Here is a 20552-nt window from a genome sequence, read left to right on the forward strand (position 1 = left end):
CGATTTCATTAATTCAAGCCTATCACGAACATTTATGACAACATATAATGATTATATATGGTTCCAAACGACATTATATGACCCCGAGATAAAATCTCAAGGCTTTTCGTCAACGGTCGCCGAAACCTTCAAAATTTCTCAAAAAGCGTGGATATTAGCATTCAATTTTGGAATTTTTTTACTTTTTTTCCCCCGGAAATAAAAATTGCTGAAATGTTTACCATGATACCTAATATCCTTTGGGAGTCCAATTGGGTGGGTGGAATTATCTAATTTTCCTTTAAACGGCATATTTACCGGTTTACAACTTTATCAATTTTATTAACTCAATCCTACCACGAACATTTATGACAACATATAATGATCATATATGGTTCCAAATGGCATTATATGACCCTGAGGTGTATCCCTTATAATCTAAAGGATTTTTGACACCGGGCCCTGAAACCCTCCAAAATTTCTCAAAAAACGTGGATAGCATTCAATTTTGGAATTTTTTTTACTTTTTTCGTCCGGAAATAAAACTTGCCGAAATGTTTACCATGATACCTTATACCCTTCGGAAGTCCAATTGGGTGGGTGAAAATATCCAATTTGCCTTTAAACGGCCAATTTACCGGTTTACAACTTTATCAATTTTATTAACTCAAGCCTACCACGAACATTTATGACAACATATAATGATCATATATGGTTCCAAACGGCTTTATATGACCCCGAGATGTATCCCCTAATATCTAAATGCTTTTCGACACCTGGCCCCGAAACATTCGAAATTTCTCAAAAAGCGTGGATATTTAGCCTTCAATTTTAGAATTTCTTGACTTTTTTTCGCCTGAAAATAAAAATTGCAGAAATATTTACCATGGTCCTTAAAACCCTCCGGGAGTCCAATTGGGTGGAACCATCCAATTTACCTTTAAACGGCCAATTTACCGATTTACAACTTGAACGAGTTGCACCGATTTCATTAATTCAAGCATACAACAAACATTTATGACAAAATATAATGATTATATATGGTTCCAAACGGCATTATACGACCCCGAGATGTATCCCCTAAAATCTCAAGGATTTTCATCAACGGGCTCCGAAACCTCCAAAATTTCTCAAAAAGCGTGGATATTGGACTTCAATTTTGGAATTTTTCTACTTTTTCGCACGGAAATAAAAATTGCAGAAATGTTTACCAAGGTCCCTAATACCCTTCGGGAGTCCAATTAGGTGGGTAGAATTTGCCTTTAAACGACCAAGTTACTGGTTTACAACTTGCACCGATTTCATTAACTCAATCCTACCATGAACATTTATGAAAAAATATAATGATCATATATGGTTCCAAACGTCTTTATATGACCCCGAGATGTATCCCCTAAATCTCAATACTTTTCGACACCAGGCCCCGAAGCATTTGAAATTTCTCAAAAAGCGTGGATATTAGCATTCAATTTCGGAATTTTTTGACTTTTTTCGCCCGGATATAAAAATTGCCGAAATGTTTACCATGGTCCCTAATACCCTCCGAGAGTCCAGTTGGGTAGGTGGGACCATCCAATTTTCCTTTAAACAACCAATTTTATTACTTTTTTCGTTCGGAAATAAAAATTGTCAAAATGTTTACCATGGTTCCTAATACCCTTCGAGAATCCAATTGGGTGAGCGGAAATATCCAATTTGCTTTTAAACGACCAATTTACATATTTACAACTTCAACTATTTTATTAACTCAAGCCTACCACAAACATTTATGACAACATATAATGATCATATATGGTCCCAAACGGTTTTGTGTTACCCGGAGATGTATACCCTAAAATCTTGATGCTTTTCGACACTAGGCCCCGAAACATTCGAAATTTCTCAAAAAGTGTGGATATTAGTCTTCAATTTTGGAATTTTTCGACTTTTTTTTGCCTGTATATAAAAATTGTCAAAATGTTTACCATGTCCCCTAATACCCTCCGGGAGTCCAATAGGGTGGGTGGAACCATCGAATTTTCCTTTAAACAACCAATTTACCGGTTTACAACTTGCACCGATTTCATTAACTCAAGCCTACCACGAATATTTATGACAACAAATAATGATCATATATGGTTCCAAATGACATTATATGACGCCAAGATATATTCCCTAAAATTTAAAGACTTTTCGACACCGGGACCCGAAACCTCCGAAATTACTCAAAAAGCGTGGATATTAGACTTCAATTTTGGAATTTTTTTTACTTTTTTTTGCCTGTAAATAATAATTGCTGAAATTTTTACCATAGTCCCTAATACCCTTCGGGAGTCCAATTGGGTGGGTGGAACCATCCTATTTGCCTTTAAACGGCCTATTTTTTCCGGTTTATAACTTGCACCGATTTCATTAAATTAAGCCTACCACGAACATTTATGACAACATATAATGATCATATATGGTTCCAAATGACATTATATGACCCCGAAATGTATTCCTTAAAATCTCAAGGCTTTTTGATATTGTGCCCTGAAACCTCCAAAATTTCTCAAAAAGTGTGGATATAGCCTTCAATTTTGGAAATTTTTGACTTTTTTTCGCCCGAAATAAAAATTGCCGAAATTTTTTCCATCGTCCCTAATACCCTCCGGAAGTCCAATTGAGTGGGTTGAACTATCCAATATGCCTTTAAACGACCAATTTACCAGTTTACAACTTGCACCGATTTCATTAAATCAAGCCTACCACGAACATTTATGACAACATATAATGATCATAAATGGTTTCAAACGACATTATATGACCCCGAGATGTATCCCTAGAATTTCATGACTTTTCGACACCTGGCCCCGAATCCTCCAAAATTTCTCAAAAATCGTGGATATTAGTCTTCAATTTTGAATTTTGACTTTTTTTCTCGCGGAAATAAAAATTGCTGAAATGTTTACCATGATCCCTAATACCGTCCGGGAGTCCCATTGGGTGGGTGGAACCATCCAATTTGCATTTAAACGACCAATTTACCGGTTTACAACTTGCACCGATTTCATTAACTAAAGCCTACCACGAACATTTATGACAACAAATAATGATCAAATATGGTTCCAAACGGAATTATATGATTCCGAGATGTATAATTTAGAATTTCAAGACTTTTCGACACCGGGCCCGAAACCTCCAAAATTTCTCAAAAAGCGTGGGTATTAGTCTTAAATTTTGGAATTTTTTGACTTTTTTCGCCCAGAAATAAAATTTGCCGAAATGTTTACCATGGTCCCTAATATCCTCCGGGAGTACATTGGGTTGGTGAAACCATCCAATTTGCCTTTAAAGGGCCAATTTACCGGTTTACAACTTGCTCGGATTTCATTAACTCAAGCATACTACGAACATTTATGACAACATATAATGATCATAAATGGTTCCAAACGGCATTACATGACCCCGAGATGTATCCACTAGAATTTCAAGACTTTTTGACACCGGGCCCCGAATCCTCCAAAATTTCTCAAAAAGCGTGGATATTAAGCCTTCAATTTTGAAATTTTTGACTTTTTTTCGCCTGGAAATAAAATTTGCCGAAATGTTTCCCATGATCCCTAATACCGTCCAGGAGTCCCATTGGGTGGGTGGTACCATCCAATTTGTCTTTAAACGACCAATTTACCGGTTTACAACTTGCACCGATTTCATTAACTCAGGCCTACCACGAACATTTATGACAACAAATAATGATCATATATGGTTCCAAACGGCATTATATGACCTCGAGATGTACCCCTAGATTTTCAAGACTTATCGACATCGGGCCCCGAAACCTCAAAAATTTCTCAAAAAGCGTAAATATTAGTCTTCTGTTTTTGAATTTTTTGACTTTTTTCGCCCGGAAATAAAAATTGCCAAAATGTTTACCATGGTCCCTAATACCCTCCGGGAGTCCAGTTGGGTTGGTGGAAACATCCAATTTACCTTTAAACGACCAATTTACCGGTTTACAACTTGTACGGATTTCATTAAATCAAGCATACTACGAACATTTATGACAACATATAATGATCATATATGGTTCCAAACGTAATTATATGACCCCGAGATGTATCCTATAGAATTTCAAGACTTTTGGACACCGGGCCCCGAAACTCCAAAATTTCTCAAAAAGCGTGGGTATTAGCCTTCAAATTTTGAATTTTTTGACTTTTTTTTGCCCGAAAATAAAAATTGGCAAAATGTTTACCATGATCCTTAATACCCTACGGGAGTCCAATTGGGTGTGTGGAACCATCCAATTTGCTGTTAAACGGCAATTTACCGGTTTACAACTTGCACCGATTTACCGGTTTACAACGGCCAATTTAATTAACTTGCACCGAACCCGACTTGAAACGAAATTGACCCTAACTCGTTTTATCCTATTAAAACCCGAATTTAACCCGACTTGTTACTAACCTGACCTGAATTCAACCCGACCCGAATTTAACCTTACTTGTTACAAACGCGACCCGAATCAACCCGACTTGTTATTTACCTAACCCAAATTCAACCTGACTTGTTATTGACCCGACCCGAATTTTACTAGACCTATTACTTACCCGACCCAAAAATTCAACTCGATCTGTTAGTAACTCGATTCGAAATTAACACGACTTGTTATTGACCCGACTTAAATTCAACCCAAATTGTTCCTGACCCGATTTCAAATCACCTTAAATGCAATTTAGACCACCTTATTATTGTTGATCAAAGCATTTTGTCTAGGGAGACCAAGTCGGTCTAGGCCAGCAAAAGAAAGGAGCATCATCCTCAAATTTAAGAGTTAAATATAGTATATATGTTGTATGGTCAAAGGAGATAATTATCTTCCTAAATTATAGACTATATTTCCCTAGTATATTGTCACATATATAATATATTATAGTCAAAGGAAATAATTAGCTTGATAAAAATGATAATTATCTATTTATAGTTAGTTGAACCCGAATATGAGTTGGCTTGGAAATGACCCGACCTGATTGTAACCTGCAAATTATTGACTTGAACCTGACTCGACTTGAATCCGAGAATGACCCGACTTGGAAATGACCCAACCTGATTATAACCCGCAAATTATTGACTTGAACCGAACCCGACTTAAACCCGAGAATGACCCGACTTGAAAATGACTGGACCTGATTATAAACCGCAAATTATTGACTTGAACCGAACCCGACTCAAACCCGAGAATGACCCGACCTGATTCTAACCTGCAAATTATTGACTTGAACCGAACCCGACTTGAACCCGAGAATTATCCTAACCCGTTTTAACTTGTGAAAACCCGAATTAAACTCGATCTATTGTTCATCCGACCCGAATGTAACCCGACCTGTTATAAACCCGACCTAAACCGACACAAACCCAATAAGAAGTTTGACCCGACGTGATCCGACTCAAGCATGACCCAACCCAAACCCGACCTGCATAGGTTACGGAATTAATCCGAATTGACCCGACCTGAGTTGATCCGACCTTCTCTTACCCGACCCAAAGCCGACCCGTTTATCTGAATTGACAGCTCTAGTGTTATCGGTACTACTTTACAGAGTTTTATAACTATAACAATGCAATATAGATTATCATGTTTTTTTTTTTTTTTATTATTATTTTTATGGTTAAAAGGGGTAAGAAATAATTGTAAATTGAATAAAAACAAGAAATTTTGTTGGAAGGAGACAAGGAGTATTACATTGTACTACTTTATGCAGAGTCTATGCAGAGTCTATGTAATAGAGTCTATGGAAGGAGTATTAAGTTGTACTACTTTATGCAGAGTATGAAAATTTTCTTTTTTCTCCCAAGTTTTGTAAGAATTGTGTGCTCTTTCGGTTTATAAAAATTTCTTTATCATGAAAGAAAAACCAGATTAAAATCACAATGTCTTTACTAATTTTTATTTTTCTTTTAAGGGATTTTTACTTTATTTAAATTTCCTATTCCGGTTAGTTGAGTACAAGTATAATTGCTTATTATTTTTTTGAAATGAGAACAAGTATACATGTTGTTCCTCGGAAAAAAGAATAAAATAAAAATCTTAACATGTTATGTTGTCATGGCGGGAGTAAAGAAGTACATTATTCGTATTTAGGGACGAAAGCAAATACTGTATAGTATTATGGACTAAATCTTTGTTACAATTTATTAAGGGACAAAACCAAAGATATTATGGATGAAATCTTTGTTACAATTTATTAAAAAGCATTCAGAAACTAATTATCCATTTTTTTCGCAACAAAATGAAGGCAGAAAGAGAAAAAAATAAGGCCGAAAAAAGGATAACCGATTATAAAAGTAGAATACTGGGATGATTTTCAATGGGTATTTGGAATGAATTAATTTTGAAAATGGTATAGTTAGCCAAGTGTATCACAAATTCTTGATTAAGATGGACTTTTTTAAAGTTATTAAATTGGTTAAAATTACCCTAAAAGTATTTAAAAATGTCCTTGTATACTACTTCATCTAAAAGTTACAGATTATCATTTTCTGACATAATTTTACCCTTAAAAAACACTTATAATATATTACGTAGTATATCAATCATAACATAAATCATAAAATATTACACATTAAAATACAATCAAACTCATTTTAAATGAAAAAATTCCCTTAAAAGTATTAAATTTTCATAAAAGTTGTTAAAGTTATCATAAAATTAATGTAAGACCAAATTCTACAAAACTTATTGCTATATTATAGCTGTATTGCCTGTATAGTGGCAAATAGACACTAGTTAGATTACCCTTAGTTTTAATTTACAAACCTAATTCTAACCTCCTCAAATCCATCTATTTAACTCCATGTTGCATTCATGTTGAGCCTTTTAATAAATCAAGCAAAAAAACTCAACCAAATCATAATATTTTTAATTTAAGTTCAAGTCGCTTCATCTTTTGCCACCCCACATATACAACCAAAATATCGAAAAAAAAAAATCCAAAAATATTTGGGGAAAAAAAAAAGTTAATTAAAAAATTTATATCAATCCACATTTGTTTTTTACATTTTTTTTTTTTACTATAACCATAAGTCTACTTACGAGTTACGACCCAACCCACATTTGTTTTTCATTATAGCAGCCCAACCCACACTTGTTGGTAGTAGAACAGTCACGAATTAACAAGGCCTGAAATGGTAAACATCACTCTCTGAATTGAAAACTAGGCAATTCCTGATTAACAGTCTCATATTCCCATGGCTCACCAAGTCACCATTTAAATAACTGTAGATATTTTATAGTAGGGATACGATTTTGAGGATGTCTATAACAAACATTTACTTTGTGAATAAAAGCATTTTCACCAGATAATTCATGCAGGTTTGCAATCAAAGATGAAAATAAGCTACATATGCGCTTTTGGACAAGTGTCATGTATAATTGGGCGTGGAACATCACCAGAAAATATACTGCATAATGTTCCGACTAACTCAGGTTTTATCATTACACATAAATGAAGCTGTTAAAATCTTTACTCATTTAGACTCATTAAGCCTGTACTTGACAAACTTCTTTTACAGGGAAAAAGACCAGCTAAAAAATAAAAATAAATAAATAAAAGAAAAAGAGAGCCGGGGGAGCTGCATAAATAACAAACAAACATTTACCAGTCCGAAACCCCCAAAACTAGACATGTGCCTAAATAAACAGGAGAGGTGAGCAAACGAAAAAAAATGGCGGGCACCCCAACTATGCTGTGTACACATTCCTAAAGCCAAAATCTCATCTATGTACCATTTTTTTAAAAAACTTACAACTGTGGCTGGGTACCGAGGAACACACACTACAGCCATTGAAACCAACTCCATAAGTGAAAATGGAAGACTTGAAAAGCTTGACGAGGGTTGCAGACTTGTGGTCGACAAGAAAAATCAAATACCGGCATCAGAAAAAGATCTTCCACATACACACTACAAGAAAGAATTATACAGCTAACAAAATCCATTCTAAATCCTTGCCGACACCCGTACTGACCAGGGCATCTGATATGCGAGGTGCTGGTTTGCTCTGGACCAATGAACCATGACGACTACTAACACAGCAATGGAGTACCCCTCAAGGATGCCAGAGTCTGCCCATGCAAATAGAATTATATCCCAAAATCACCCTAATTGTAGATTTTTACAGGCTTCTCGAATGTATGACGGTTCTGTAATTTGCAACCACAAGAATTAATTGAAGAACACTTCCAAATTTTTTCAGCACTAAGTGCATCAAGAACTTGCAAGATCTAAAAGTGAGAGAAAGTAACAATGTATGCTAAATGATTCAGCAGTGTTATAACACTTATAACTCATATAAGTATTCATAGTTGAATCCAGTTCAGTTTGTGATATATCATAGTTGAATCCAGCTCAGTTTTGCAATATATCATATTAAATCCAGTTCATTATCATGTTAAAAATAGAACCAAATGTTTCAAACTAACAGTCGGTGGCACAGATCAACTTTGATCATGCAATACATGAAATTAGATTACTTAATAGATCTTATTGTTCATATGACATATCAATCTAGACTAAATAAATTTTAGACATGGTATGCTGACAAGACAAACCAGTAAATAAAACACTTTTACCTGATTTGCTGTGTAAGTTCTTTTAGGAGCTGTGTCAGCATGTTCTAATCCAAGGTACTGTTCCCACGCACCATAAACATCTCTTCTCTGAATGCAGAGACAGAAGGACCAGTTCAATAATAAAAATCAACTTACAAAAAAATGCATAGCAATAATAGACAAACATAAAAGAGAATAAAAAAGAACCTGAAAACGACTGGACACAACATCAGTGTCCTGGAGGTATTCTGGACGCCCTAATGAAAGAAATGCGAACTTCCACTGGCAAAATAGAGCAAAGAACAAGATGTTTTCATCAACAGCCGTAAAACCAGACTGACTTTCAACTTGAACAAATAACCATGAAATGCAGTATCATATGAAATCAGCATACCTTAGAAAATTCTTCATCTGGAACTTGCAATTTCTTTTGTATTCTCACCTTGACTTCAGACAAAGTTTCTCCTTCATGAATCACCAAGAAAAAAGGCTCACCAAAGTTCTGTATTTGCTGTTAAGGGAAAAGTCAATCAGGATGTATTCAAAGATCCAATATCATACATAAGTCCAAAAATCAAAGGTTGTCACTAGGGACAAATAGAAAGAGGTTGGAGGGAGAGATTTTGAAAGCACTGTTTATAAATGTAAGTTAGCTACCATTTGGTTCTGCGCTGTCTCTTTAGTGAAATGGTACACATGAATTAGTCGATCATGAGGACCCAGGTTCTTCTCTTCTTCAGGAATCTACAAAACAAATAGATGAATAAACAATGTTGGGATTAATTTGAAAGTTATGTCTAGATATCATTACATGCTTTACCATAGAAGGCAATTTGGCAACATTAACATTATCAAAATCTACACAATGATGTAGTTACAAAAAATACTGGCCAAAGTTAATAACACTAACCACAGAATTAAGTAACCAAATATTTTGTGCGAAAGACTATAAGGAAACACTGACCTCTTCTGCTCGTAAAGTCCAGTACTGATCATTTATATTCTCAATTTTTTCATTAGGAGGGAAAATCTGCAATAAAGAAGCAAAATAAATATTTGTTTAACTAGATACATACAAATTGTAATATCAAGGTCAAAGGACAAAGATGGAGGCAACTCTATTTATTTTGAAACAGTTAAAACTGAACAATAAGTCTATCGGATAACAAGATATAAGCTGTACCTTATAGATCTTGTGATAAAATACTTCAAGCAGCCTCAGCTCAGCATCAGGATGTGACAATTCAACCTACTCAAGAAAAGGCAAATAATTAATAATAATAGGATAAGGGCAGATGAAAGGTCAGAAGTTCAGGATATTAACACTCCAATAATTGTCTCAGTCAAAAGATCAACAATTGCAAAATGAACAACAAGAATTTGAGATGCAAGAATAAGAGCTTTGGTCAGCAATAGAGGGAATGTAGAACAAAGATATGCACAAAAACAAGGTGCATAGCAAAATACACTTGGTACTGCATAAAACCAAGTCTGTACCTTTGTCTTCAGATCATTAAGAACATCCCCCACTGTACTCTGTTTAGGCAGTCTAATAGTGTGAATGGTTACCTGATAAAAAAGGAGGCACCAAAAAAATTACTTGAGAACACATTAAATCCTGGAAATAAAAGGTATAAAAAAAATCTCAACCAACTCACTTCATCTTTTGTCGCATGATGGAAAGCAACTTTTAAAGTTTTCAAGCCTTGTAATTCTGGCAAAGGTATGTCCAGAACTTCATAGTACAGTATGTCAGAAGTCTGAAATTTTACAATTAAGTTTTAGGAGGTTGAAGCAATTAATTAAAACACACAGCGTATAACCACTATCTGTCATTGCTTGAAAGCTTAATAAATAAACCATTACCTGGTTGTAGTGGACCAGCATGTCCGACAAATGATCCACGCCCCGGTATTTAATAGGTTGGGGCTTTGGTTGCTGAGAATAACAGTTGTGAGATGTCAGCCTTAATTTGGATGGATCGTCCAAACCAAGCTGACGAGCCACTCGTTCTACTACATCATCATATGTATGATGTCTTGACCTACCATTAATCAAAGAAAGTAAAAAGGGTAAGAGCGGACATACCATTCACACATACAACATCCCTTAATCAAGCACACATAAATGTATAGGGAAGTGTTAAAAAAAAAGGCCAACTTACAACTCCAGACAAAAATCATCTTCTTTGGGTCTCTCCAGTGATCTGAAATGAACAACCTATGAAGCAAACAAATAGATAAGGTAGAGAGACACAACCAACAGATGTGCACATATTGACAGCATAAACAGGTTAAATAAAGAAGATCCAATAAAATGTTAACACGAAGAAAATGCAAGGACAATACAATGCGAGTAACTTTAATCAATGTTTTCAAGAACAAAGATAACGTAAGCATACACATGGGAGGGTGAGGGAGAGAAGATTATGAGATGCACAGGCACACAGCATCTACCAGTGTAGTGTAAATGCTAGAAGATTACCACCAATTGGGATCTTGATGACGAATAATAAATAGCTACAAAGTTTGAAGCCTACAAAGGACTAGCTCCTATGTCAGCTCTAGATGGACAAATTAAGTCTCTCAAATGAGATATATGCAGGATACCTATACCAGAAATTTTCATAACTGATATACAGCCGTCTGATATAATAACTCCTAAGTTTATTCAGTTGCACCACCACTCATTTCAAGAACAAACTATGTTAAAATTGACCACGAAAATCTGTTAATACTCCCATCATTCCTGAAAGTCAAACTCGCTTACTATAGACTCTTGTTTCTAAAATCTAGGAGTGCATGGAAAAAGAAAGCAGGTGCAAGGAAAAAGTAAATAAAATAAGAGATACGGTATAAAAATAAGTGGTTCAGAATGAATGAAAAAAAGGTGTAAATAGTGCGGGATAGGAGGGTTCAGATAGCAAAGGGGCTTTCCAAAATAGGAATAAAGTAGAAACAAGTTGAACTTTTTTAGACACTCAAATGGAAGAAAGTGAGTAGGGAAAAAAAATACATATCAGAATTGCAAACACTAACGTTTGTAATTTTTTAATCTACAAAACCCAGTAATTGCATGCAAAGATAGTTTAGGATATAGAAACTGACAATATCTGTTAAGTATACACAATAACAGCCAAAATAAACGTCAGCCCATCACCACTTATATACATTTCAGACTTGTAAAGAGATACTCCTAATTGGCAACTGAAAGGTTGTGTAATTAGAAGTTCAAGAAGAAAACGTACTTGCCGATTGTGAACATAGTCTAAGAACGAGGGAACATCTGGATAACGGCATTTTTCTGCAGTTTCAGCTGGAAGGGATTTTTGGAAACAGACTATATCCCCATCTTCAAGCTGGTAGTCAAAGATCGAGATGTAAATAAATGGAAATGTACATCATAGTCACAGATAAAAGTTGGAAACGTTTCTAAAAGACATACCTGGCTACCACGAAAAGTGAGATTTCGGTCAATATGTTCGCACATAACAGTTGGTTCAAACTTGATTTCCTGGAGACCATAACATATAACATCAGACAATCTGTACAGTTTACGTCATAGTGCCATACTCTTTATAATTACAGTGATATAGGGGAAAAAAGTGTGACCAGAGCTATAAACTACTCAGTAAGTAATGCATGTAATTAAGAAAAAAATATGCCTAAGCATCTGTAGAAAGCAGTCTCTATACGAAAATGCTACTTGTAGGTGCATAATAGTAGAAATTTCCAAATATTTGTTGTCCAAAACAAAAATATCATAATGTATACCAAGTTGCAATTAATGTCACACTTAAAGAAACAACAATAACTTTTGATGAACAACTAACCTCATATAATTCAATTTCTTCATCAGTAGCATAGCCAGCCAATTCCTTCAGCTTTCCTAAAATCTCTCCAGGTTTTCCAGTGGCCTTAACAAAAAGTCTTCCTACGTAACTGAAGTGATGAGAGGGAGGAAAAACATTACTGCCATTATAAATTAGATTGCATCCCTGAATAGCAAAAGCAGGCTAAATTATGCAGTGCACACAATAATGATCACTAAATACTATCAAATTTACCGCATCTCTTCTTTCTCAGGATCATAATGCTTAAAGAACAATAGAATCTCATCCTTTGTCTTGTCAGGAGGTGGAAGAGGTCGTAAATCCTGTATGATAGTATAACAGCTTTAATTATTACCAGAAAACTGTTTCTGCCTAGTGATGCAATTATGCTATTTCAGCCACAAAACCTAACAGTTCTCTTTTTACAAAAATAATTTTAATAGAAGTCAAAAAGAGGAAAACAGAAGATGACAGAAACTTACTATTCCAAGCTCTATTTCCAAGAACAATTTAAGTTCTGCATTATGAACCTTATTAGATACTTCCCTTAGCTGTCCAACCTACAACACATTCAAAACAAAAAATTTCATCATGAGATCCACCACATGGAAAATGGCAAAAGCATGCATTCTTGTCACTGATATCTTCAATTCGACCAAATACTTATTGAATAAACAACTAGCCAAATGTTTATCACGTTAAAATCATCCTACACAAAACAGTCCGGGAAAAAGGTATCCCTTCAGTTTAGTCGTTAATAAACAAAATTCACGGGAAACAAGGAACATCTACAAATGTTTTTAAGATCTGAAATACTTGCCAAACACATAATGCAAAGGGTTGGAAATGAAGACATACAGATTGGGTTTCTTCCAAAGGTGTCAATGGTCGATTTGGCCGATATGTATGATTTTGGCGCTTAGCCCACAGCCAAAACCGCTGAAATTGTACTGGGATGCCAAATTCTTTAGCAACCTCCTCCTGCATGGGCAAAAAGTCAAAGGTTATGTATGAATCAAGCAAAAAAACATTGCTCAGATTGGTAGGGCAGTGAGGTGCTGTGCTGATCAAGACAAAAAGAAAAAACCCTACTAGATGACATGGAGACCTATAACCTAAAAGGTGGCATAGGGCCTACGTAAGGAGTAGTCCCACAATAGATGGAAAATAAAACTGCCAGGTTCCTAAGATAATTTCAATAGCAACGCTGTTAAACTTATTAAGAATATCCTTTTGACAAGTAATTTAAACATATAGGATATAGGAGTAATAGTTTATCACAGGAAACACTTTCTCCGCAAAAAGACAGAAGCCAATCCTAAATATTATCTTCGACGTGATCAAATTTTAAGATTATCCTGTCAAAATTAGTTCTACTACTCTCTAAAAAAAAAGTTTCATAAACAATATGTATCAAAAGTACTGTTATTTCAAGTTCAACTTGTACTCCAGACAGTCCCTGCACCCTTTCCAGGATAGTAGACAAGACCAAGCTATGAGGATTGATCCACATAGAAGAATTACCTTGAAAACATTAAATGGCACCTGCTTCTGAATACGAAAAGATTTAACTTTGTCATGGTCTACAAGATCGAAATAGATATCCTTCCCTATTTGCTCGGTCAAGTCATCATCTCGTGCAACCTAGAAAAAGAAAAGTTACAATCAGAACATACATTGACAAGGAAAGAGTATACATACCTAGGATTACTTCCAGAAAGAAAAAGCAGTAACCTTTATGATGGTATAAAGGTGCGCCTCTGCCTTCTCCTTTTTCTTATGTTCTTTTTCTTCCTGTTCTCTCTTCAAGCGTTCCTGGATACAGAAAAATAAAAATTAATTTTATAAACATTGCATCTTAAAACACAGCAAAAAATCAGCACCACACTAAACTCTCACCCTAAGATGTTCTGCAATGTCCTTCTCATCCACGTTACACATAATCTTCTCTTTGTCGCTTTCACGTATATAAACAAGCATATATGCATTTGAATATTTTGTGAACTTGAATGGAGTGTTATTGAAACCAGGATTTGTCTGTGGTAACTGTAAAGATAAAACAATGTAGAATGAGTTGATCCATACAAGAAATATTCCCACAGTGCCAAATAAAGTTTACCTCCTCTTCACCACCATACTGCTCCTCCAAAGCTCTCTTCAAATCTTCCTTAGTAACCCGCTCATCATCAAATTTGTACCTAGTAAGCAACACAAAGGGTAGTATCAAATTTGACAGAGCGAGAGCAGAAGCATCCATTGCATTATACATCATTGACCAACAGAACATGAACAACATGGCATCCAAACTACTGCCCTTAGCCTCAGTTACAGCTTTACTGTCAGCTATGCTAAACCAAATTTGAAACAGAAATCATGAGCCAACAGCAGTCAATTAATGAGTACCAAAGTGGCAACAGCATCGAGGATTGCAAGTTGAGGCAAAGAGTAACTTGCTGGCTAAATAATTGCAAAATGTCAATGATTCAGAATTAATGTTAGGAGATTGATTGAAATATTATCAGCCTCAATAAATTTGATTGTCAGAATAAACTGATTGGTTTTGGGAAATAAAACAGATTGCATAAACTATTGCATAACTTATCAGTCCTCTTTTTGTCCAGAGGTGGTGGGCAGTTAGTTGGTGGGGACAGGGATGGGGATGGTAAGGAGCTAGAGGTATCAAGTCCATGAAGGAGAGGTGGGGCTTGATTTGTGAAGGATTTATAGGGAGCTCCAATAAGAAAAGTGGGGAAATAGAATTCAACACATAGCCAACCAAACACCTACTAATGGAAATGGGAGTATCATATCCCATTGCTTTCAAAATTTCCCAGCCAAACGCACCCTAAATTTGGCCTTTTTGTAATGTCACTACAGCATACTACTATCAACTGCCACAGAAAATTATCACTCCAGTTAAACAAGTCACAACTTCCAATACCCTATTCTGTAAAACTTGAAACTTAATTATGGTAAACATTTGAACTGTGCACAGAAAAAGTTCCACATTAACGTTATCCCTAATGTGCCATGAATTCCTCCCTATTCAAACATATTTAATCTCATAGGCTTATAGTGACAAGATAACAAACCAGATTTAAAATTATCTAATTAAATGACTTCTCTTCATGTAATTTATAATGTGAAGGGGAGAAAAAAAAAATCAAGATTTATGCATCACTAACATTCAGAGCTAGTTAAAAAAATTCCCTTTGTCCAGAAATGATCTAGCCATGACTCCAAGAATTATTAAGCCATACGAGTTGCAGTACTAGACTGTATACCAAGCCAAAAAGAGTCAAATCACATTCTAAACATATACACACTACATGGGAATTTTGATAGATAGTAAATGGAGAAACCAAGAAATTTTAATGTAACTACATAAAATATTCAAAAAGCCATATATATAGCATATCCTCTAATGTGCAATTCTTTACATGCTAATGTATAAAAAATATACCAACCAACAGAAAAAGTTAAAAGCATACCACTGATCAGTAAGAGAAGGCCTTATAAAGGCATAATAATGTCCACCATGCACCCCACCACTGTGAACCAAAACACTGCAAAATGATATTTGTACATATTAGAAGTGTCATCTTTCTTCAAGCAAAGCAACAGTATAGCCCATAATCAGACAGGTGATCCCCAATTGACCACAAGGCTTCAACATAGTTACAACTAGCAATTCATGAACATGCTACAATCCAGGGATCAAGAAAATGAAAGCTAAAGAAGTTAAAGGCCAAAGTAAGAAACTTAGGTTAAACCATAGAGAGACCCAAAAACCCCTCCCACAAACACACAAAATATCAAACAGAAAAATTAAACCAAGACATAAAACAGCATAGGTCTGAATGCCACCTGATCCAATCCTAACATATGAAAATTTACCCATTCAATATGCAAAAGCAATAAACTCACACTACACAATTCAGCTCCAGAACTTCCACCATGAAGCGCCCAGAAAGACAGTATAATATGCATAGGCATATACATACCTGTGGAGTGTGTACAGGTTACGGACACTTTTATCAGCATCAGGAGATAAATATTTCCCATTCTCGCGATCCAGATCAAGTTGAAGAGGAAATTCATAGCGATCATTTATCTATAGGCAACCAAGAAAACCGTAAGTTTTATCATATTGAAAATACAAAAAAACTCTTCGATTATAGATAGCAAATTGAAAATTAAGGAATCAGCGAATGTGCAAGGTGGTTTTTAAAAAAGCAAAATATTCACCTTTTCCTAGCAAATTTTCTAAATTTCTTGGTAAAAGCATAACAAGAGTGCAATGTATAATTAGGGATTTGCAGTCAAATGACTTAGAAATGTTCTACAGCAATACAGAAATACAAGATAGTTGTGTAAAAGGAAAATACAAACTCTGTAATACAGAAGAGATGCATTTTAAGGGAATATAACAAACAAAACAGCACTATAATCCACATTAAAACCCGTTAACCCGACATAAGTAGAGAGTGAGAGTAAATAGGTTGTAACATAAAAATACATCAGCTTTGCACGTGGAAAAACGTACAGGAAAAAAGAAAAGAAAAAAAAAAAGCAGAATGTCATAGGGACCCGATGTCAGCAAAAGGCCAAAGAGAGCTACTAAAGCATAATGTTCCCCCTTTTCATCACTTTTTGTGCACTTGTTATTGGTAAAACACTCCACAAGATGATAAACATACAAATGCCTAAAATTGTGTATCAAAATCAAGTGATATAAATTGAGGATTGAGATGACCAACCTTCACCATTGTATCACGCATAAAATCATATTCAAATCGTTTGAGCTGCAGTTGAAGAACTGGGGGAAAATCAATAAACAAGACACCCTTCCTAGCATCCTGGGATTGACAGAGTCAAATAATAAGTAATAAATACTGACAAACAGAATCTTCAGGAAGGTAAATTATGTTTAAACATCAGCTAGATTATATTAAAAGAAGGGATCTTAAAAAAAAATAAGAAAATCAGAAAACCAATAGGACATCGAAATCTATAACCACTGCTTTAATCATGTGGTACACTAACCAAAGTGGGTGTCTTAAGGATCATGCAATGGTGTAATACTAACCTGTAAACCATACTGCTCAGCATGATACTTGTTATCACCCTCCAATCGCTCAACTTCCACATACTTATCAAAAGAAGCATAAACATCACGACAACCTTTGACATCGAGCTGAAGGTCTGTGACAGAATATGCAAGAAATTAAGAGCACATACCCCCGAACAGCCAAACCTAACATTCGGATGAGATTGCTATACAGAAAAATCTAATCAGAAGAACTTACCATAAAAGGACTCCTTTCTTGTAGATTTGTAATCAACATTTGCACATTCAATATAGTTCATGTGATGCCCTTCAAACAATTGCTGAATAGTGCCCTCAACAACAGTACCCTGGAATAAAACATTAATAGATCATAAACTCTACAGATGAGTAACATGAAAGTTTATTCCACTCAAAAACCTACCTTCATTTTGTCTTCCAGCTTTTCACATAGAACTCTATTTAACTCCTGGACATCATGCTGCATGAAAGAATCATAAGTATCCCATCCAAAAGATTTGGTCAATTCTTTAGTTGCAACACTGCTATCGCTGTATTGGAGCTTGTAAAATAAACTCTGAAGAGCCAGAGGAATGCTTGCAGATGGCATATCATTTTCAGTTGTAGGCATATGATACACAGCCTATATACCAGATGCAAACAGAGTGTTAGCTTACCGGAAAATAAACTTGTATCCTTAAAATCAATAGATTAGCTAGGGTTACGACTGACCTTTCTGAAATAAGGAATGTGATAAAGTGTCTGAAGCAGAGAATTCATGTAGCATGTAGCTCCCTGATTCTTAAGTCCAACAAACCCCGTCTCTTTTTTCGAATCGTAGGACCAATAGTCTACAATCTTACGAACAGCAACCTCAGCCTCCACCAGAACAGTATCATTTACAAGATATCCTCTGGTGGGGTCATATAACTCACTTAAAGGCATAAAAGACGTAAACCCCCAATCACTTTCCCGGGCATTGAACTGGTGTTGTGTATCTGCAAATTCACAATGGTGATATAAAAGAAATAAAAATGTAACATTAAAAAATCTAAACCACCAAATAAGGCTTAAGGCCTGGATTGCCTACACATTGACAATTCTTTACTTTCAGCACTCGTAACTGCCAACATGACATGATTTTGCTAGTTAAAGTAGTCCATAAAAGGTCGGGAAGGTGATGCATACATATTAACCATTGCACACAACAAGTGTGACATAGCGCCCAAATCACCAAATAGGTCAACATTAGCATTAACAAAACACACTCACACCTCATGTCTTTACTTACTGATTGGGTATCTATCATAATCCCTTTATAATCAATGCCTTTGATATGATCAAGTCTACAGCTCAATAAACTTATAAACTAAATCTCCAACTTTACAAGATGAAATGACATATCCACGAAGACATGGTAATTATTACAGCCAAATGCATGGAAGGAAATAAAAAAGGTAAAGGCATTTATCAATTACTAAACAATACCTTTTCTCACGGTATACTTGTTATGAATTTGATTGACCACACCTAAGCTGAACTGTGCATACCTACTCCACCCATAGGGCAAACTAGGAGAATCAGCAACGTCAAGATACATAGACAAGTAGTCCACATTGTTCCCTTTAGGGAAAATTAAGACTCGCCTGCATCAAACATTGTATGGTAAGTTTATAACTGCCAACAAAAAGCTCTGCCAATAGCATACATAACGAGATTAATGACAAAGCTACTCATTAGTACCATTTGTAACCACCAACGACAAACACATCTGAATAGTGCTTCTTGGAATTTAAACGGGAGAAATTCTCAATCTTCCATGTAAACCTGGAGGATGGAGGATCCTCTGCCGGTTGATTCTCAGGATTAGTAGCAGGCTCGGCTTGCGCAACGACTAAAACATAAACAAAACTAATTAGCAACAATACAATTAGAACCCTAGCAATGTGATTAGCATACTTATAAACTCAACCAGATCAAATCAACCCCCAAAAGAGATCAATCAACGCGAAAAAGAAGATAAATTTCAAACACAAATCCTAAAAAAAATTGAAATATAACCTTCCATAGGCTGGTGATTGTCAGCAGCTATATCAGAATGCGGGACAAGCATCTCCTCATCTTCTTGCTGCAAACACAACAAAAATCAAGAGTAAAAAATCCGATCCAACTTACATCAAACCCCTAATCAAAAACCCTAACAACAACTCGAAAGACGACGAACAATCAGCTAATCGAAAACAGTCCAATTAAAGTACCCAAAAATCAAAAAAAAAATGCAGAAAAGCCCTAAAACAGACATAAGAAACAGCAATCAAAATAGAATTTGCCAAAAAACAAACAAAATCGACAACATTCGAGTGAATTGAATTAAACGCATGAATTGAACAAGAATTCTGAAATTGATAGAAAATTGAAAGCGACGGAAACGAAGAAGGAGAAGGAGGAGGAAGTTGGAGAAGGCGTACGTCGATGGGAGCAGGAGTCATTACAGTCATTGATGGAGGAGAGAGAAAGAGAAGAGGTGGAGCAGCCGTTAATGGCGGAGAGTACGGAGGAGAGAGAAAGATGGAGGGAGAGAGGGTAGAATGCAAATTGCAAAATGAAGGAGATCGCCAGAAGAAGGTGGTCGAGGTTAGAGGAGAGAAGGAAAAGAGAAAGGGTCTTTTTCGTCTTTTTCTTCAATCATGGGCATTTTCGAGTTTTTCTAGAAGTGTTTATCAATTTATTTCAAAATAATAATAATAATGGTCGTCTTTCAAAAAAAAAAAAATTAATAATAATAATTGTCTACTTATTAATTTGGTCAAGATTAGTACGTATCATTTTATACAAGCAGGAAATCAAATTTTATTCAAGTAAAAGCGGATAATGAACGCAATGCGCTAGCCTCAACTAACCATGTTTAGAGAGCTCTTTCGAGTTGATCACATGTCACAAATTTAGTTGTTGACAATATTGATAGGGGGAAATATGTAAAGACAAAATAAATAAGGGTATAAATGTTCGCAAACTATTTTAAAAAAAAAATAAAAAAAAGTCAACTAGCAATAATAAAGGCAAAAAAGTATGAGTAGTAAAGGGTATAATTATCCAAACAATA

At 35.4% G+C, this 20552-nt stretch overlaps 1 protein-coding gene across 1 annotated transcript; it reads right to left on the minus strand.

Annotated features, from left to right (window-relative positions):
• Positions 1-7446: 7446 nt before the first annotated feature.
• Positions 7447-20125, minus strand: LOC145570113 (ubiquitin C-terminal hydrolase 12). Its single transcript, XM_081629107.1, has 32 exons — positions 19918-20125; positions 19511-19577; positions 19193-19343; positions 18938-19095; positions 18182-18447; positions 17874-18092; positions 17691-17799; positions 17471-17586; positions 17142-17240; positions 16386-16495; positions 15873-15947; positions 14501-14579; positions 14281-14427; positions 14116-14196; positions 13906-14025; positions 13240-13362; positions 12864-12941; positions 12616-12704; positions 12382-12490; positions 11994-12062; positions 11797-11907; positions 10714-10769; positions 10416-10593; positions 10208-10309; positions 10047-10118; positions 9733-9798; positions 9514-9579; positions 9207-9293; positions 8944-9060; positions 8757-8831; positions 8571-8657; positions 7447-8141 (listed from the first exon to the last, which is right to left on the minus strand). Exons 1-32 carry the CDS (start codon positions 19945-19947, stop codon positions 8100-8102), a joined length of 3354 nt encoding a protein of 1117 aa, XP_081485233.1. The 5' UTR covers positions 19948-20125; the 3' UTR covers positions 7447-8099.
• Positions 20126-20552: the final 427 nt, after the last annotated feature.

Source organism: Chenopodium album, chromosome 12 (genome assembly GCF_948465745.1).
Source record: "Chenopodium album chromosome 12, dcCheAlbu1.1, whole genome shotgun sequence".
In the NCBI taxonomy this organism is placed as follows: domain Eukaryota; kingdom Viridiplantae; phylum Streptophyta; class Magnoliopsida; order Caryophyllales; family Amaranthaceae; genus Chenopodium; species Chenopodium album.

What these genes read in the sequence shown, in the direction of transcription:
- LOC145570113 (XM_081629107.1), bottom strand. Translation starts at nt 19,947, where the DNA reads ATGACTGTAATGACTCCTGCTCCCATCGAC. An exon ending in CCTGAGAAAGAAGAGATGCG is followed by an intron (nt 12,491 to 12,615) that starts GTAAATTTGATA and finishes TCATCACTTCAG; the next exon opens with TTACGTAGGAAGACTTTTTG. An exon ending in ACTATGTTCACAATCGGCAA is followed by an intron (nt 10,770 to 11,796) that starts GTACGTTTTCTT and finishes TTTGCTTCATAG; the next exon opens with GTTGTTCATTTCAGATCACT.